The sequence below is a fragment of the Apostichopus japonicus genome, chromosome 7, assembly GCF_037975245.1.
Source record: "Apostichopus japonicus isolate 1M-3 chromosome 7, ASM3797524v1, whole genome shotgun sequence".
NCBI classification, from domain to species: Eukaryota; Metazoa; Echinodermata; class Holothuroidea; order Aspidochirotida; family Stichopodidae; genus Apostichopus; species Apostichopus japonicus.
This window is the reverse complement of record NC_092567.1, coordinates 20,394,240-20,414,440: the sequence shown is the minus strand read 5'-3', so window position 1 is coordinate 20,414,440 and position 20,201 is coordinate 20,394,240. Positions and strand designations below refer to the sequence as shown.

General features: G+C 38.6%; 1 protein-coding gene across 2 annotated transcripts; it reads right to left on the bottom strand.

The window, feature by feature from the left end:
- Positions 1-2,219: 2,219 nt before the first annotated feature.
- On the bottom strand, positions 2,220-11,069 carry LOC139969694 (uncharacterized). 2 transcript variants are annotated; one of them, XM_071974843.1, is made up of 6 exons: positions 10,840-11,069; positions 8,685-8,881; positions 7,477-7,687; positions 6,719-6,784; positions 4,608-4,670; positions 2,220-3,938 (listed from the first exon to the last, which is right to left on the bottom strand). In XM_071974843.1, exons 1-6 carry the CDS (start codon positions 10,919-10,921, stop codon positions 3,181-3,183), a joined length of 1,377 nt encoding a protein of 458 aa, XP_071830944.1. In that variant the 5' UTR covers positions 10,922-11,069; the 3' UTR covers positions 2,220-3,180. The 2 variants fall into 2 exon arrangements, with proteins under 2 accessions (XP_071830944.1, XP_071830945.1); XM_071974844.1 differs by lacking the exon at positions 6,719-6,784.
- Positions 11,070-20,201: the final 9,132 nt, after the last annotated feature.

Genomic DNA, 20,201 nt, shown 5'->3' with positions numbered 1-20,201 from the left:
GCATTGCGTGTATATACTATAACCAAACACATGCACGCTGACGCTTGCTCAAAATTATGGAACGCCAACTGAGGACACGTAGCGTGATGATTGTGGAACTTTCTTGGACTAGGATGAAATTTTGAAGATTATTTGAGAGAACTTTTCCTATGTAGATTAATTGATGTTGCTACACTTAATGAGGGTTCGTTATTGAATAGGAAATAGTTGATATACGAAATGTTTCGAAATAGGCTACAGTAATGAATTTCGGCTAAGTTTATCATAATTTTACACTGAAGAAAAATGCAATTTTTTTGTCATGTGACTGATGTTCTCAACCTTGATGGTCATTTCAACCAACCATTTTTTTACTCATGTTCAGTCAGAATAATATCACTTTTGATCGGAGGCCTATTGTTCGTGGGTCATTAATCCACAGCTATTGTTCAGCTTGATGACTTCGGTCAAACGTTTATCAAGTCCGCCAGGGGTTAATCCGAAGGGTATTGTTCACAGCAGTTAGGTGTTAATCTAGTTCTACATAGTGTTAATCTAATGTTATAAAAAGGGGGGGGGGGGGGGGGAATCGGGGGAAAATGCAATTTTTTTGTCATGTGACTGATGTTCTCAACCTTGATGGTCATTTCGACCAACCATTTTTTTACTCATGTTCAGTCAGAATAATATCACTTTTGATCGGAGGCCTATTGTTCGTGGGTCATTAATCCACAGCTATTGTTCTGCTGATGACTTCGGTCAAACGTTTATCAAGTCCGCCAGGGGTTAATCCGAAGGGTATTGTTCACAGCAGTTAGGTGTTAATCTAGTTCTACATAGTGTTAATCTAATGTTATAAAAAAAGGGGGGGGGGGGGAATCGGTCTCCATGAAAAACCTATCAAACCTAACCCCTAAAGCACTGATCCATCCTACCGACTGTAAGCACGACTTCAAGTTTCCTTAATATTCGGGATCGTATCCCGTAACGTTAACAAAATCCGAACGTTTCCTTATTAAATTGACCAAACCAATAGAAGTATCCCCGTCCGTTATATTAAAGTATAATATTTGATCAATGTTGGTGGAAATAACCAGCAATTGGTTGGGCGAAATGACCATGCTGGTTTGGCGAAATGACCAACAAGGTTGGGCGAAATGGTAAGGTTGGTCGAAATGGCGGTTGGGCGAAATGGTTGTTGGGCGAAGTGACCAGCTTCCGATCCAACAATGTACAAAATTTATTTGCCACTGTAGTCAACAATTTTCGTTACTTAGAATGTACAGTATACTATTTTCCAAAGGATTCTATGCTAAGCAATTTGTGTGTGTTTATATGTGTTTGTGTTTTAGTGTTTTTAATCATGATGCGTGACGGAAAATCCTTTTGAAACCGAATTCTATGGTCTTATGTGTATCATTCACGCTATATAATGGTCATCATGCAAACGAATAAAACAAAACCCTGAAGCTCCGAGCCCTTTCCCGTCTTCGACAAAGTAGAATTTCCTTAGACATTTCGATTGAGCATTACTGTACCATCAGCGGGTGGTATATCAATCCGCCTAATTGATATGCCATCAAACAGGATTTGCTCAAATAGAGGTACATGTGGCTCGCAAAAAGATAATTGGGCGAATATTGGGGAAATTTTAGACCACTTTGCGTCTTTTTTGAGCAGCGCAGAAAATATTTTTACTGGTGAATCATACCGAGGCTTGCTTACATGCAAATGACCAAAAATTGAGGGCTCACCCCAAGTTGCTAAACTTTACATGGTCACATGGTACGGAAAATTGATAATGCTATGAATGGCCAACTTGGCAGCTATCAAATGAAGGGAGTATGACTTTTACTTTGTGATAACTTATAAACAAGGCTTTAGGCATTACTATACTTTGACGATTTTGCATGTTTATATACGTCGGGCATGCAGTTTTATGGTGTACGGTACGCATACTATATACTGGATTCTGCTTACGAGGTTCAAACTCTATGGATGGTGGCAGGACGAACAGATGTGTACCTGAATGGGTTGGAGAATCTTCAAAATACTCCGTGAAATGGTCGTTTATTTGTAACACATATTATGTTCAGAAAGGGGTGCCGGGATGGAGGGGGGGGGGTGGCGGGGGAGTGCATTGACTATAATTTCCATAGTTACGTGAAGGCTTCTTCGCATAAAAAAAAAACAATTTTTTCAGTAGTATACATCAGTTTAATTTGACAAACGATAGATTCTCAGCAAGTTAATCATTGATGTTTTATATAATTGAGGAAATACTTTTAGATCTGCGAACTTTCGGTATCGTCGGCGAATTTTGCTCTTCAATTAAACATTCCGAATAACACTATACATTTCAAAAAAATTACTACGTGCACAGTGCGAAGTGTCCATCCCAAGTGCACGTACGAGTATGAAGTCCTTGTTCGTGCCCAAACTGATAACTTGAAACTGATCACATTTTATAAAGACTTAAACGTGAAACAACTTTATAACCTGCTGTGACCCAGCAAACTAAGGAACTGAAAGTACAATTAGTTATCGCCTTATTTAACCTCCGTGAATATATAGCCAAGTACTGCTCACTTCCAAGAAGAGCTACTACTGCTATACCTGTTATATTTTTTAAGTATATACTTGCTTAAAGGGTGTGAAGACTCGCGCACAAAGAAACGTCCCATGTCAGTAACCTGACCTAGTTTCGAATGAGGTGTAACAGAAGTGTTAGACACCACCATCGATCCCAGAAAATACATACACTGCAGCTTGTTACCTTCGGTAATTAGACACTAGTGTACAGTCAATACATACAGCCACGGTCAAATCCCACAGCACAGTGTACATTATAATAGCAGCGATGGACATCTCAGGTCCATATATAGATAACAAGGTATCACGTTTCATTACTGTCTGCATTTTGGAGCGACAAGAAAAAACTTCACTTGCAAACAAGCTTTTCAGAGCGCAGCACGCGGTTTGGGCGAGTCTTCAATGCCTTTAAGTATTCTTACCGGCGTTAAAATTGAAGTAGAATGTACTGTTTAGTTTTTATAACCGTGCTACCCCCATTTTGCATTTTTACAACTCGCCAGATCATGTCCCTTCAGTACCCATACACGAACGACTTTCAACTCATTGCAATGATAAAGCACATGTCCATGACTCCTAATGAGTTCATGGATATAATTTCACTTTAATTTATGATAGTTCCTCATAGAAACTTTCTTCATAATAAACACTTTCAATGTGATCAGCCTTTTCATCGGAATGACTAAGTGTCTCTTTGAAAGTAATTCCGGTTTCCACCGAATTCGAAATTTCCCTTTCTATCGAGTGGGAAGAATGATCGAGTGCGGAACACTTTCCAGTAGTCGGTCTTTCAATCGAATTATAATTCTCATCATCTAACTGCAAGTAATCACTGTGAGTAATCCTCCTGTCGATCGACTGTGAGTAGTGGTGACTCATCTCGCTTGGATTCGATGCTACTGTCACGCGACTGACATCCGCAACAATCTTTCTTGTGCATTTGTCTCGATTCTCCACATTTTCACTATCTAACCGTGATTGGACTTTTAGATCGACCACTAAACCTAATTGCTGATTTGTCCTTTCGGAAATAACTCGATCCGGTTTAAAGTAAGAACACTTGAAACTAGTACTCGTAGGAGAATCGCAGTCATCTGACTGGCGGTCATGACCATTGTTCCGTGCTTCAGTCGGTTCTTCATATTCGAGCTTGCATGCAGGAGAGAGAGGAGGGTCCGGAAGGGGTGCTCTGTCTCTCAGTAACAACAAGTTTGTAGTCGCTAGTGGTACAGAGTTTCGTTTTCTTGTTAACAGGCACGAAACGGCGACTATTGTAATTAACAAGACATTGAAACCAGCTGATGCAATCGATACTTGCACTGGGAGATTGAAACCGTTCTTTTCTCCAAGGGAAAGCACCGATGATTCTATCAAAAGCATTGAATGAAATCACGTGGATTATTACATGAAGGTCCATATGACGGTTATGACGGTTATGACGATTATGACGGTTATGCTTATGACTATGATTAGGAAATTATGAATATGATTATTATTACAATAACGAGAACGATAACGATTACGATTACGAATATGATAACGATTACAATCATTACATATATTATTATATATGCTATTACTCATGTATTACTATCACTAGTATTACTGTTATTATGCATTTGCACAATAGGATGCATTTGTATTGAAACGGCGCGTACCGGAAATGGACGCCTTAACTTACTGTGGGCTATATCACCATATATATGGACACCACTGACAAGCATGTACGCAGGAGAGCAGTGGGTATACTGTATGGATGGGTACGCACCCCTTCCCCCATCCCATTTCACCTTCAACGTCATGCAGTAAAACGAGAAAGTCGGGAGATATACTACGTGGATCTAAAATAGTTATTAGCACAGTTAGCACAAATTACCTTGCGTTTAAAACTATGATTCAATCTATGCACACTCCCACATATAAAGTAGTCGGGGAGAATGTCTAATTTCCACCAACCCTATTGTCGACCCACCCTTGAAATCTTGCGCATGTCACTGCTGTCACCATTTATTATATGAATAGTGTTTATACAATACCTTGTATCAGTGCAACATCATGGCCAGTGGACACCTGTTGTGTAGTTGTTTCGTCTCTCGAATCTGAACAAATAGTGAAAATGATGACATATGATGTATAAACTTTAAGATTTCAACACGAAGATAATATCCAATCGGTCTTGACGTTACCAACATGGATTCCTTATTGACTCACACATGACACACAAAAATCGTGTCTTACAGTGTATAAGGGTGCGGGAAGGGGGGGGGGGGGGTGTGTGAATGGTGAGTTAAGGGTGGAGGTGACCTCACATATTGTTAGGATAAGAGGACCCTCCCTTTTGAGAAATTATTGTAAAATGGAGGGTGCTTTGATGCCAACTGATTCGATATTTTGCAATTTCTGAAGCAAATTTGAAGAAATTTCGACTGTAAATATTTGTACATGTTATGTAGTTATATTATGTACACTAAAGAGTTTTAATGAAATATTCTGGCTGTCCAGCTTTTTCCAGAAGTACATATGGTTGCTTCACTATACACAAATGATTTAAATTGATGGATGTATAAGGCAATCGGATTGGCTAGTTTATAATGACGTAACTGGAAAGCATTATACGTCCATACACAATTCAAGATTATCTGCTCCGTTCAAATACAACTCAATTTTTAAATTAAAAGAAAAGTCCAGGTCAAAATTCTGGTGAAATTTGCATTCAATTCCTGAGTACCGTTTTTGAGATATTGACAGTAGAAGTTGCCACCTTTCGTACCAAAGTTGGACTTGGACCAAATAGGTGTGACGTCATTGTTGCACACTGATATATAATGTTTTGTTTTCCTTTAAAATTTACGTCTAATTTTGCACTTCACAATTGGATGCATCTATAATGTGAATGTAACATAGGTATTGGTATTTTATAAACTACACATGCCCTTTAGACAAACTAGTAACCCTATCCAATCCAAGCTAAAATCAATAGACTGAAAAATAAAGAAAAAAACAAAACATTATTTGTCAGTGTGCAACTATGACATCACACATTTGTTTGCTTTATGTTCACTTTTGTAAGACTATATCAGATAACTGTCAACTGTCAATATTTCAAAAATGGTAAATAAGAATTGAATGCAAATTTCACTAGAATGCTTAGATTGTTTTCCTCTTTAACATATCAAAAGGCAATTTTGACCTTGACTATGCTTTTAAGTTGCAATGCGATAATCATTTTCATTTTCGCTATAGGAGGGGACTTTTATCTCTTCATGGAGACTGAAAGCTAAGCAAGAACTTGTTTATTTATTTATTTTTTATATCCTGTGGAGAAATCATGACGATTTACACTTGCACTTTCAATGTATTATGTGATATGCAAGCATGCAGAAATATCGAATAATAATAATAATACATCAGCCCATTTGCAGAGATCAAAAGCATGAATTAAACACAAAGAGTTTGTATAAATGCAATGTAATTAATCCTGCAGTCAAAATCTGCTTTTGCAATCACTTGGGAATATTTCGCAGTGGTCGATATTTGAGGCAACTGTGTCTCATATAGGTGAAAGGGCGTACTGTGAAGGTTCATATAAAGCCTGCAGTACCATGCATTTACTATATCATAGAACAAGAAATAATGTGGTCATATATAACATAGACATGTTTCCATTAGTGTATCATAACAGCTCAAAAATATATATTTTCTGACAAAATATAAGACTACAGCAGATTATAGAAACAACATGATAACTCAATTCGGGCTATAATTATGACCATACTGCGCATTTGTAGCAAGTTCTACAAATGACGGGGAAATCTGTGCGTAATTTGTATGAAGTAAATATAACATTGTTAACAGGAAAATATATACACTTTTGGGTGGAATTTTCGAAAGTGGGGAATTATCGGTAGGTTTCCTCGCACACACATTTCATCAAATTTGTGTTAGGCGCTACAATTTATGTACAAGACATGCTTATAGAAGGAGTGACTGGGTTTTTGGGGAAGGGCGGGTGGGAGGGGGGGGGGTTGTTTGATTTATGGAATTATATACTTGCAGCTAATGATGATATAAAACAACATTTGATATACCAGTGCAGCGGTAAGTCGGTATAAATACGTCATATTTATATATTGAATATTCATATAACCTGTCACAACGAATTCGGAGGATCTTTCTTGTGGTGTGTCAGACTGAGTAGTTTCATCGGTCGAACCTTTAAATAAGAAAAGCAGCAAGTGTGCATATTGTATTTTTTCTATTAGAGTTAAGTTTGTGGTTTGCCCCTGCCTCGAGTTACGTGCCTACCCATTGAAGTCCTTATCCATCTCACCATTTATACACACACACACACACACACACGCACGCACACGCACAATAAAGAAAGCTATAGGACGGACAGTATGATATCCAATACTTTTGACACGCAAATATATATGAACTCTGGCTACGGGCCTGCCCTTGGGTAATGGAAGAGGCTTGAATCGTGAGGGGGAGGGGCATAGCACAAATATTGGCCGACGTCCATCCTGTGATTCTGTCGGGAGGGGAGTGGGGGAAAGGAAGTTTAGATGCAAAATGGTGCTCAGTTTGTACACAGTTTCGTTTCCATCATTTTAACCACATTTGAACATATGCATAACACAATCATTCATTTTTAGATTGTGCTTATGAATGTAAGCAAGTGACAGGGGAAGGGGACCCCATTCCCCATGCCCCATGGGTGAGCCTGGTGAAGTGGTGTGGGTACGGGTGGGGTAGGGGAAAGAGTATACGGACCGTCGTCTCCCATGTATTGAGGTTGAAGTGTGGATATAGGGAAAGAAAGTGGTGAACAACAATTGGGTTGATTGCCACTAGATTTCGCGCTAGTAGAACAAAAAAAAAATCCGTTTAATTTTAACTCACCTATATCCGTTTGGGTGTTACTAGTAGTAGGCAATACCTCCGGGTAAATGGAATTAAAAGTTGCACGAGCGAGGAAACCTCTCCCTCCGAGATTATGGTCACTTGTAAAAAGAAGGAACATGGCATTCCCCGTGCTGGTGGTTGGTGTTGGGACACTGTACCCACAAAGAGTCTTTATAGTGGTATCAGATGAGGACATACCGTCATGTATCTGAATAGATTAAATTCAAGATTTCTTTTCAGTGTTTACAAAACATTTTTATTTCTATTACTATAAGGACGGCTTGTTTTTTCTTATGAATTTGATCAAATCACCTCACAGAAATCCGAGTTTATATATGTCATAGGCTTATATTGTACTTATAGCTGACTCAATACACAATGTCCGAGATTTATTTCAATTAATTCTGAGGCGGATGTCAAAAATAACAAACTCCAGCCACAACGCAGTTTCCCCCAACCCCTTCACCTAAACTTATCCGGTCATTTGAATAATGGCCGCACTGTTTACGAAGTTGAAAAACAAAATACAGATCAGTATTGACGATTCGGAGACAGGGGAGGGGTGGGGGGGGGGCGTTGGCTTTGTTCGTGGTTATATCCATGAATTACGGTACGGGCTTATTTGCCTGTATTTAACTTGATTAAGAGTTCAACCACACATGCGCAAAATTAAAATTCCCCGTACCCACAAATTCGACTATATGCTTTCAATGTTATCATAATGTGCCTTAGTATAAACATCTTTATTATTTAATGTACTTTCGATTTCATATAACCAATTAGTTGATGCAAAGCAGGATATGACGTCAGCGAACCAATCACATTAAAACGGATATAGCCTATATTGATCAAGTGCGAAACGGGGGGGGGGGGGGGTACACACTGCCACCCGCCCCCACATTCAATATGCACCCAACAATAGCTTTTAGCAGACGGCAGTAACTTTTGCTGCGGACGATGCTCTAGGAACTCCGTCCCCTCCTTCAATAAACCCAGGATCCCACCCCTCCTTTATAAAATCCCGTCTCCACCCATGAAGATTCTTTACGCAGCTGGGATTTCTACATATGGTATAGGTAATGGCATAGGCCTGCAGAAAAGATACCACCTCCTTGTTTCTAGCATATGACTTAACCCGGAAGTTACGTCACTCGCACAATCGCTGTTTGAATCATGAATCCATTTATGCAAGTTCGAGAACTCACCGATAGACTGTCGTACCGACACCGTCCACCAAACCACGAGGAACCTGCTTCGATTTCAAACGAGCTGAAGGAGAGCGTCACCGTTGTTAAATATGGCGCGATGACCAAGTACCAGCACGTCACGTGACTACCGTACTCGTCGGGATAGTTTGGTGACGTAATGTTGCCCCCATTGGTTGAAATGGTGATGTTACAGTCTATATATACCCGCACAGGGGGAAATAGTTGTTAAAATGGAGATTATACATTCATAAACGTAAACAAATTCAGGAGACATAGGACAATAACCTTTTTTGTCATTGTTCAACAAATTGACCAACTTTTCCAGTAATTACTACGCCAATTGAGGTAGCCATTGATCACTCTAAGACAAAAGTTGCTCTAACCCTCTGTTTGTGTTTAGTCTCCAGTATCCGGTATTGTATCATGCGCGGTTATAGTCAAGTCCTTTTAACTCGAGTTGCATGATTTTGTCCGAATCATAGACGCTTAGGTCAAGTCCACTATACTGTACTGAGCCCGTGTGCGAGCGGCCGAGCCCAAATCAATCTCGGTCGAGTCGTAGCCGATTCCGAGTCCACCGAAGCCAACATTCCAGTAATTTAATAATGAATGAAAACCGCTTAAAACATTTGTATTAATAAAGGAGAAACCGCAAAACCAAATCATCATCTTTAGCTTAATGTGACAGAGACATTTGTGAAGAACATTTCTCCCAAACAGCTTAGAAAAATCTTTGGGAGACATAAAGTAGTTTAGACGCCGCGTCTGGGAGCCGTCATATCGTAAAATCTATAGTCACTGTGCCACTATAGGCCCTAAAGGAGCTTTACTTACTCTCTGGTTGACTTTTCATATCTACGAGTCGAAACGTAAACCTGTTGTAACCCTAAAACCTATCATGCCATCATTACACATCTTTGTCACTATAGCTTCAATATATTTTATATTCAACACTTGCAAAAATCCATCCCCTTTACTACAGAAAATAAACATAGTATAACATACAGTGGCGTAGGGAGGTACTTATGAGTGGGGGGGGGGGGGGCTGAAGACTGCATGGCCGGTCTGGGGGAGGGTTCTAAGGGGAGGGGTGACCCCCTCCCCTTTGGATTTTTTTTGTGCATTTTCCAGGTGGCCTCAGATGCAATTTGGTGCAATATAGCACACTTCAACACCCACTCCATTTTGTAAATAATTTTGCATTTTCACCTGCAGGCCTTGGATGCAATTTTGTGCTCCAAATGAGATTTTTTTCTCATTTGGAAATGAAAAAGGGTTTTCTGACTTGCGGAGCGGGGAGGGGGGGCGGAATGATACTTCCGCCCCCATATTTTTCAATGGGGCTGGCGCCCCCAGCCCCCCGGTTCCTACACTCTTGATAACATATAACACAAAACATATAAGAACTTGAAGGACATATAGATTGCATATGTCATATATTAAACTTGATCAAGTATATATGACCTTGCAGGGTGACGAAAAATTAAATCCTTCATATCTCCAAAATGAGACAAGATAATTTTTCCTATATAGTTCTTTTGCGGAAGTTGTTTATGATTACATATTTTAAGCGTGTTGTAGTAAAGTGTCATCCACTTTCTGTTAAAATGTGAACGACAGTATTGGCGAAACCTTAAGAGTAGTCTGGTTAGTTCAGTCAATCATTGTGCATATGATTGTGTGTTTAGTATTTTTTATGTGTTAGTTCTTCTCAGTATAGCAACTGCGACATTATGTTAGGACATTATAAAACACATCAGATTCAACTTATTAACGGGTACTCACCTTTACCAGTTTTAACTGTTAAAGCCATGAGAATCGGCTAAATATATACATTTTTTTATCGAGTTTTGAAAGGTACAAATATAACAAGGAAATCGAGCCTTCATTCAAAGTCATTGTGGCATATGGACAAGCTTGTATAATGGTTTAAGTTCATATGCAGCTCGGACTGCAGTTTGCAGTTTTCCGACAGTTTTTTTTTTTTCATTTTATTTTTTGTTTTTTCTTTGGGTTTTTGTTTTTTGGAAATGCAGTCTTATCACTCAACCAATGATTACATATTTCGTGGGGTTTGTTGTCGAATGGTATTGATAATTATCGCCAAAAGGTGTCCTTGATTGTAATATGTTAGTAAATATAAATTACGTACCTGACATTGAGGGTGGAACTTGCCAGCAGAATGTCATTAAAATCGCCACAAATCTTGGTGGGAATATGAAACTGTAATACATGATCGTTAGTAAGTACGAGCAATTCTTTAAACCTGTCGTCTAGTCAATGAAAGTTGTTTCTGAATCAGGAATAAAACGTTCCATTTGCTACTTTCAACTTCAGACTGAATGATCAATGTAGTTTAATCCATAAAGTATTTGCATTCAACGAAAGCAAAAGAGGTATTCTATTTCAAAGTAATAATATATATATATATATATATATATATATATATTTATCTAAAGTTATCTTGTATGGAACATAGAGGATACCGTACATAAATTACAGCAATTGTCGGTAATTTTACAGCCAGTTGCGGGACAAAAGCCCCTTCGTTTACTACCGTTCAGGACCTAATGTTATGCGTTGCTGTTGAAATAGAAAATTGACCTAACATGTTCTATATATACAAATTTAAGCATTCAATATTTTTCTCATTTATTCGTTAACGATACAGGACGTTGACAATGTATCATGTTGTAATATCTTTCTTGAGATGTCAATCAGTACATTTGTCATAAACTGACAGCAAAGAGGTTAAAACATATTAATTAAAAAAGTATGGCTACGGATGCTTATTGGCTCCATGTTCTTTTGAATTTGTATAAATTACAGGAGCTTTAGAAGAAGACAAATTAATTACCATTGGCATGGATGTGAGTGCACTAGTGCGTGGAGACGAGGGGCATATGTATATATATATATATATATATATATATATATATATATAATATAATATATATAATATATATATCTTTATATATATATATAATTTATATATAATATATATATATATATATATATACTAAAGTTCTACACTAAAATATATATTTTATCTAAACAATATATACTATCTAAAAAAATATATATATATGTATATATATATATACCGGGGAGTGGGAGAAGTGGGGGCACAATCTTCCAGATTTGGAAATTTAAAACAAACTTGTTCGTAGAAATGTCCATCTTACACTTAATGAAACAAATGGTAATTAAAAAGTGTCGTTTTGTCGAACAACATTAAAATACTGGAAATTGTGATAGCGAATGCACAGAGGGCCCATTTTGTCGAGACGATTTGAATTGATTTTGCGGTCACGGTCACGGTCAACTTTTTCTATTCGCAAACACTCAAGATTTATGACTGACGCATAAAACATTGGCGCTATGCTCCAATGATTTAAATGGACGAGTTTTAGACACTGAATATTTCCTTCACAATATAGCAACATGTTCGTAATATAACAGTCATTGTTACCCAGATTTGTAATGAGTTATTCTTCTTATGGCCGAGTCGAGTCTTTAGCTGGTAATTTCTTGATTGTGTTGAGCCATTGACTCGATTCAGCGAGGGGGGTGGGGGGGGGGGAAGGGTGAGACTCGACGAACTTCCCATGTAGGCTATATATTGTTCTTGATTTTCCAACTCATTACGATTTCAATTATAAATATATATATATATATATATATATATATATATATATATATATATATATATATATCACATAATATACTTAACTAAACTATCATCATACTGCTACTCGGAGTTTCACGTGTGCGGCTCGCGCACCGATCATCAGGCAACTGAACAACAGTATGATGATAGTTATGTGATATTCTAGCTCTGCCTTGGCATAGAGCACTCTTTGTGAATATTGACCAACATTCTATGTGATATATATATATATATATATATATATATATATATATATATATATATATATATACATATATATATATATATATATATATATATATATATATATATATATATATATATATATATATATATATATATATTCATTTGCCTGTGTCGTTTACCTCCATTTCATTAACATAAAGTCTGTTCAAAGTATTTCTTTCGAGACCCGGCTTTAGGAATCACAAATGATTTCGAGTTGGATAGCATCATGTTTGATCCCTAGAGTAAGGCAAAATATGTCACTAAAACAGAACTAGTATTGATCGATACAGGTGAAAAACGTCTACAGTGAAATTACGACGTTCCTTACCGGTTTCGAACCTCTGGACATATACAATCAGCGTCCGTAGCCTAGTGGTTTGGGTGTCCGCATATAAAGCGGGAGGCCCGGGTTCGAACCCCGGTGGAAGCTGGAAGTTTTTTCACTGTCCTTTATTTTCCAACTCATTCAACACTGCTTCATCGGTAAGAACGAAGTAGCTTGCGAAATTGTGTCATTTCCTTCATTGCAATGAATAAACAGGTGTTTTAAGATGTTTCCTCCGTGGAATTGTAAGATGTGGAGGATACGAGTATAGGACTGAGTTAAAATCTTGATCGGGCCGCACATGTGTAGACTATTTGTATTACCAACATGCTGACGTAGGCGGTAATTTTACGGTAAATCGTTAGCGCCATAATGGCAACAGAAAAGTAAATTTTTTTCTTTCGATTGCGACAGCATTTCTCCATTACTTAAACCAACCTGGTGAGAGTGCATTAAGAATAAGAATCATTGAATCTACTTCGGAAGTTTGTTTTCCGAAATTCATCAGCGAACAGGTATTGAGACTTAAAAGTTGCTGGAGTAGCGTAAATGTGAGAACAATAAATGATCATCGACATTTATAGCCTGCAATAAGGGGCCCACGTCATCTTCAACTAAAGGGTGAGAAGACTCGCGCTCAAAGAAACGTCTCATGCCGGTAATCTGACCTAGTTTCGAATGAGGTGTAACAGAAGTGTTAGACACCACCACCGATCCCAGAAAATACACACACAGCTTTATTGACTCGAAGATTATAGTAGTGTGATTTTTGTTATCTCAATACATTACATGTATAGAGATATTGTAACAGTAAGTGGGACTCTCTCTTCTCTTAAAAATTTTTCAGCGTCTTCATACAAAGTTCTTTTTCTCTGGAATTTCCAGAGCAAGCATATATCATATAGGCCAACAAAAGTTACTATTTTTTATTCCAGAATTGTATCTCATTCTATGACTTTTTAACCGATTTATGTCCAAATTTGGCCAAATCACTCTGAAAAACAGTTGAAATTAGGTCTTTTTGCGCACGCTCCAAAACTTGTTTGTTTCACTGTTTTTGATGATTAAGCCCCGCCTCCAAGTCTTGTGTAGCAGATTGGCTATGACTCAAGCCCCGCCTCCAAGTCTGGTTTGTAGCAGATTGGCTATGCCTCATGGCAGCTACATGTTAGATATACGAAAATGGTCACCCTCACGACCAATTTACTGTACTGTTGTGAGATGCTGGTACTGGTCGTGTATTGCACACTAATTCCAAATACACATTGTTGTTCATTTAATTTATACTAGGACTTCGTCTGTTTATAGCTCCATGGTTTTAGTAATATCAATTTAAGGATTGTTCTGTTGTTCAGGTAGTTTTTCAGAGCAAGAGTCATGATAAGTTTGTTTGATTGCCCATCAGGTATTTTGTATAATTACGTATACACTTTGTTGTGCTGCTGAAGGCTACAAGTTTAGGCTAGGCCTAATGCATTCTATATTAGGCCTTCATTTAGTAATAACCACATTAGCATTGTACTGGTGGTGTTCAGGCAGTTTTGGGCCAGGTTACAGTAAGTTTGTTTGATTGCCTTAAGTGTGTTTTAATTTTTAAGTTAAGTTTCCAACTTATATAGTAACTGTGACTCCATAAATTTAACATAATGTTAATGGGATAATACAACAACTATTCATTTGGAATAGAGTGTATATTGTGCATTTCTAGAATGAAGCATCATGATGAATTAACGCTTGTTTGGTATATTTCTTTAACCCCCCCCCCCAAAAAAAAGAATTAAAAACAAAATTATAATCTATCACATTTTATTTTCACTGGAGTATGTATAAAAGAGGAGCCGGCCATAGCATCACAACTTTTATAAGACTATAAAAATTGGATAAGGTTATGTTTTATTTATAAGGATATAATAAGGTTATAAGAAGTATGTTTAGCTTTCTTTTGAACCTGTGATGTTTGACATCAAATACACAAAGAATTAAAAGAAAATACTAAAATGGAGAGGAACTGGGTGGCTATTAGGGGAGGAGGAGGAGGAGGAGGCCACCCATCACTTTCAATTTAAAACTTATATTCTACATATGTACATATTTTTTTATTTTTTCCAAGTCATAAATCCACGAAATCTTCTTGTCAAAATTATTGAGATGGAAAAACGTGGGTTGTTTTGATAATTGGAAGTGTACACAGTTTTGATGGTAGTCACCACTACAGTCTACAGTAACCTACAGTAGGTCGATAGGCCTAGCTTTCTCAAGGCGGGCATCAAGAATATGGTCGAGTTGTTCGCCTCTCCTTATTTGACTGTTGTCATTGACGTCAAACTATATGACCAAAAATATTATATATATTGATATTGATAATTGTAGAGACAGAGCAAAGATAAGAAACTAGGAATCGAAATTAGAACTTTCTGTATTGAGATACTGCGTCATCATGTGATGCTCTTGTTTATTTTTGCCTTTCTTATTTTGTTCTCTTTTGGTGAAGAAAATGATACTCCATAGTAATTCGATATTTTGCCTCGCAGAAGTTGTTATAAGTTTGTTTGGGGATTATATGTAGTAGGGGTTAACGTGAAGGTTAAACGTGCGTCGATTTTATTCCGTATATTTTGCCCTCTTATTATGCACTGCATTGTCCCACGGTTCCTATATAGCTTTGTAACCTGCATACACGGATCAGCGCAGTTGGAACTGACTACCTGCTGTATAACGGTATAATGGTCCAGCCTTGCTTGTGAACTTACGCAAATAGCCTATGGTTGATATTTCTCGGTTGCAAGCATGTAACATGACGTAATACATATACTGAGTATCGTCCTTCATCCATTATCTATTTTGTCCTACCCACCCCCCCCCCCCGCCCTCACCCACTACTTCAGTGGCGTCACCAGACTTTTCAGTCTGAGGGGCACAGGGGGGCACCAGCATTTGATGGGGGGCACTTAGGTGGATACGGATCGCCGTCCTGGGGGAGGGGTCTAAGGGAGGGGGAGGGGAAAATTTTCGCATACGGAGGATGGGCTAGATGCAAAATGGTGCCACATTTGATGCTAAATTCGATCTGAAGATATCTCCAGAAATTGCTATTTTTGAGGTAATGATTTTAACAACGCGCAGAATTTTGCAGAGGATATGAACCACATGCTGTCGATATTATGCCTAACCCTATCAATAGAACCTACATTTGTTGAATTAATGTGTGCATGACCCCCGACTCCTTTCTTGTCCTTCTCGTTTTCTCCCATTATCTATTAAGATGGCGCTGGTTACGACTTCGATACCCGACGGTCAAGGATAAACTTTTTCAATTTTTTCGCAGCCCATTTGAAGAAAATACGAATTACTGTGCTTCTTTGTCCTTATGAAAAACCAATTCAGATGATGGGAGTTGAATATAACAAAATAGATATATATTTTTGTTACCAACCCAAATCTCAGATGTGGGGAGGCACTCGGGGGCACTAGGTTTTCCAGGGGGCACGTGCCCCCTGCCCCCCCCCCCCTTGGCAACGCCACTGCACTACTTCACACCCGCCCCTCGACGCTTATGAATTTGCATACATGCATGAGTGTGAAGGGTTGAAAGTAGCAGCCTAAGCCCAAAAGTAGTCCCCTAACTCTACCCCTCCCTCACCCAGGATCACCAATAAGCAGGTCATCATTGCACATTATATGAGCGGTGACAGTTATATCTTTCAAGTAACATGAGCTTGAACTGTCAAAGTTCATTTTTAGTGTCATGGTTTCTGGTTTCATGTATAGCGATGTATCCTAGGCACATAGTCTTGTACAATAATTATGTACCGAATTTGAGTTACCATTCCAGGATTTGGCTATTTTCGTTGCTCTTGACCGAAAAAGTTTGGCGGTAAAGAAAACAAATTATTACCAAAAGCAAAACAAAAACATTTATTGTAATACAGTTAGCAGTTACGGTAGTAACCTCTGGATATGAACATTGCCTGCTTAGCTCGGCTATAAATATGCTAAACACCGTTTTCACCCTTGGGCCACGTGTAAGTAGACTGGTAAGATGCGTGAGGCATGCAAAACATTCCCATCCTCACCCCCCCTCCCCGGGCCACTGCTTACGTCATTATCATGCAGCTGTTATAGCATGTCGCCTATAGGTTGTAACTTCAAGAACATAAGACATTTTAATGTTCAGTGGGCGTTATTTTCAGAATTAATTCGTGTGAGGTCATATTACTCTAACTTCAATCGTATGTACCTGCCTCAAAATTGTTTTTTTTTTTTCTTTCTAATCGACAAATTTGACTATATAGCTCAAATGGAGAAGAAGATGTCTTATTTGAATGGAATTTGGAACGTTCAAAGTGAAAAATAAGGAATGTAATTAACAACACTGTGATATAGTTAGTTGTAGGGTCAAACCTGATTTTTAACCAAACCTCTTAACCGCATTTCTTCGAGAGAAAACAAAATGGGTTCAATGTAAAATAGAACTGTAAAATGTAAATTTCACCAAGTTGAGACAATTTGATTTTTTTTTTTTTTAAATGAACTTTTATATCATGCTCCGAACCACTTGTAATGACAGTTATGAGCAATATGAATATGATGTTTCTAAATCGGGTAAATATTATTTGTACTGTCAGTACAGTTGCTTTAAAGCATCGTATCAGTAGACAGTATAGAGTGGTATTAGCATTGGAAAGTTGTCGCAATGGTCTGCAGATGTTATGTTTGTAGATTGATGTAGTCGGTAAAAAATGACAAAAATTGCCATTTATATACTTGGTCGATCCTAGGAAGACTGCCGAGGCAGACGCCTGGGACATTAAAAAAACGTTGCTTTTTTTTGTGTGTGTTGACAATTCGGTGACTATTTATAAACTCACACTTCACAAGACCCTGAGGTGCAAGTTGATAAATTAAGCGACCACGGAGGGATAAGCTTTCTGTAAACATGATGTTACACGTATGGCTAATCGGGTTACAGTGTTTGGAAACCACTCTTTACTTTTCTTCAGCTTTCTCTTTTTAGATTTGTTGCCTTCTTTTGTTGGTCCAAAGTTGTTATTTTCGACACTATAAGTTGCCCACTACCAAACAGGTTTTTCCTCTTCTGACATTGTACACTGTACAGTGATAGCACTTTACAGATTCATATCAGCCTACATCGGTACTGTCTATGACAGCCCCATGCAGTAGCTGTATATAGCTTCATATCAGCCTACATCGGTAATGTCTATGACAGCCCCATGCAGTAGCTGTATATAGCTTCATATCAGCCTTCGTCGGTACTGTTTATGGTAGCCCCAGGGCCGTCTTAAGTGATCACCGGGCCCTGGGCCCGGCAATGGAGCGGGGCCCATCAATCAAGTGAGTTCGAAAAAAGTTGCGTGAAAAATTGACATCCTTGACAATCGCTCAAGCATAGACATGCCTGCATTTACCACCCCTCCCTATGTCGCGCATAAAGTATAAAACTTTAGCTGAATAACATATATCTAAAAAATGAAATACATTATAGAAGAGAAATCTTCCAGTTGCCCTCCATCCCTTCCCTAACAATACTGGACTTACCATTTGTAACACCCTTGTGTTGAGTCTTTCAACTGAGAGGGAGGTGTAGGCGGTTTTACACTATCTAACGCAACGTAGTCGCCAAGAACATGAATTATTTTTAAGGGAGGGCCCGAGTAACATGAACTTATAGCATGCTCCTCATGGTGAAACATAATTGCACCTATTAGGTGAATTGAGTGTACTGTTAATAGTAGGAGAGACTAGCGTAGGTTCTTATGACCAACTAGACCGGTTTCTGCTTTCAAACTTCATAGGAGGAGCTTCATCAGTAGTAGCCTTTAAATAATTTATATTCGGCCTGGGCGTCTCATTCTCAAAATGCATATATTTTCTGTGCACAAGTTTTTATGGACTCATGGTGCAGCTATATAAGAGCATCTAAAAGAGCTTCGTGTGAACCTTGAGAGTCAGCTGATTCTTCGTTAGTACGAAACCTTGAGTTAACAAGTAAATCTTTGAGATTTTGGGCCCTATTGTAGGCTAGAATCGGTTCTTTTGGAAACAGTTTGGATAATTGTTGCGTGTTGCGAGATTAAGTGCCAATGTTTCTAAAGTGTTTTTTTTTCTTCAAATGCGTGGTTTTGATATGGGGTGTAAAGGTGACCTTGAACACAAGTGGTGGTTACTTTTGTTTAGGTTTGGTAGTAAGGTATTGCCCACGGTTTTCAAATTTTATGCCTTTCGTGGCTGAGGCAATTTCCTCTTTCTTATAGTTACGGAGTAACAGTTTCTCTGTGTAAGCCTTCGGGGCATTGTATATTCCAGGGTTGCCAACTCAGATTTGAATATTTAATGTCAAACTCTCAAGTGTTTCACCAACTCTCGTCACAAGTTGTCAAGTATCGATTCAATCAGGCATAGTGGCATATTCAATAAGTTTTCCTCCCAGATTAAGACACGGGGTTACTGTGATTGCGGGGCCCCTGACATCGCGGGGCCCTGGGCCAGGGCCCAGTGGGCCCATGCGTTAAGAAGGCCCTGGGCAGCCCCATGCAGTAGCCGTATATAGCTTCATATCAGCCTACATCGGTACTGTCTATGGCAGCCCTGCAGTAGCTGTTTATAGCTTCATATCAGCCTACATCGGTAATGTCTATGGCAACCCCATGCAGTAAAATTTAACCAAAAGTTCGTGTCGATGTGAATGACCTGAGAGTATTTACCCTCTGTTCCCGTATACATATCGATTTATCGCTAGAAAGGGAGCCACGTCTCCCATAGATCATGTACCGAATCCAGCGACCATCGGCATGATCGATCCATCTAGGGACCATCTAGGAAAATTTAACAAAAAAATATATAAACAATTCTGGTATAAATGCTAGGAAATGGCCTGACTTCACTTCCTTAGTAATTTTAGGAAACCGAATGACTCATATCACACTGAACCGTGTGTCATTGCTATTCTAAATAAGATTGCAGTCAATATGTTGGCAGCCGGAAATTGTGATACATCATGTGATACATAATAATTCTTTGATAGGTTACGCCATGGTAATGTCACGTTTTTTGGTGTTTTTTCCCCAACGTATACTAAGATTTCTAGGCCTTAGGCTATACAGACATGTTTTTTTTGGGGGGGGGGGGAGGTGACGGACCAGGTGTGTTATAATCCCCACCGTTGACTGCCACGTATTCACTTCAGATATATAACCTTATTAACCCGCCCCCACCCCTCCATTTCCCGAAACTTTGTCCCATTATACACCCCTACCCAGGACGGCATCCCTTG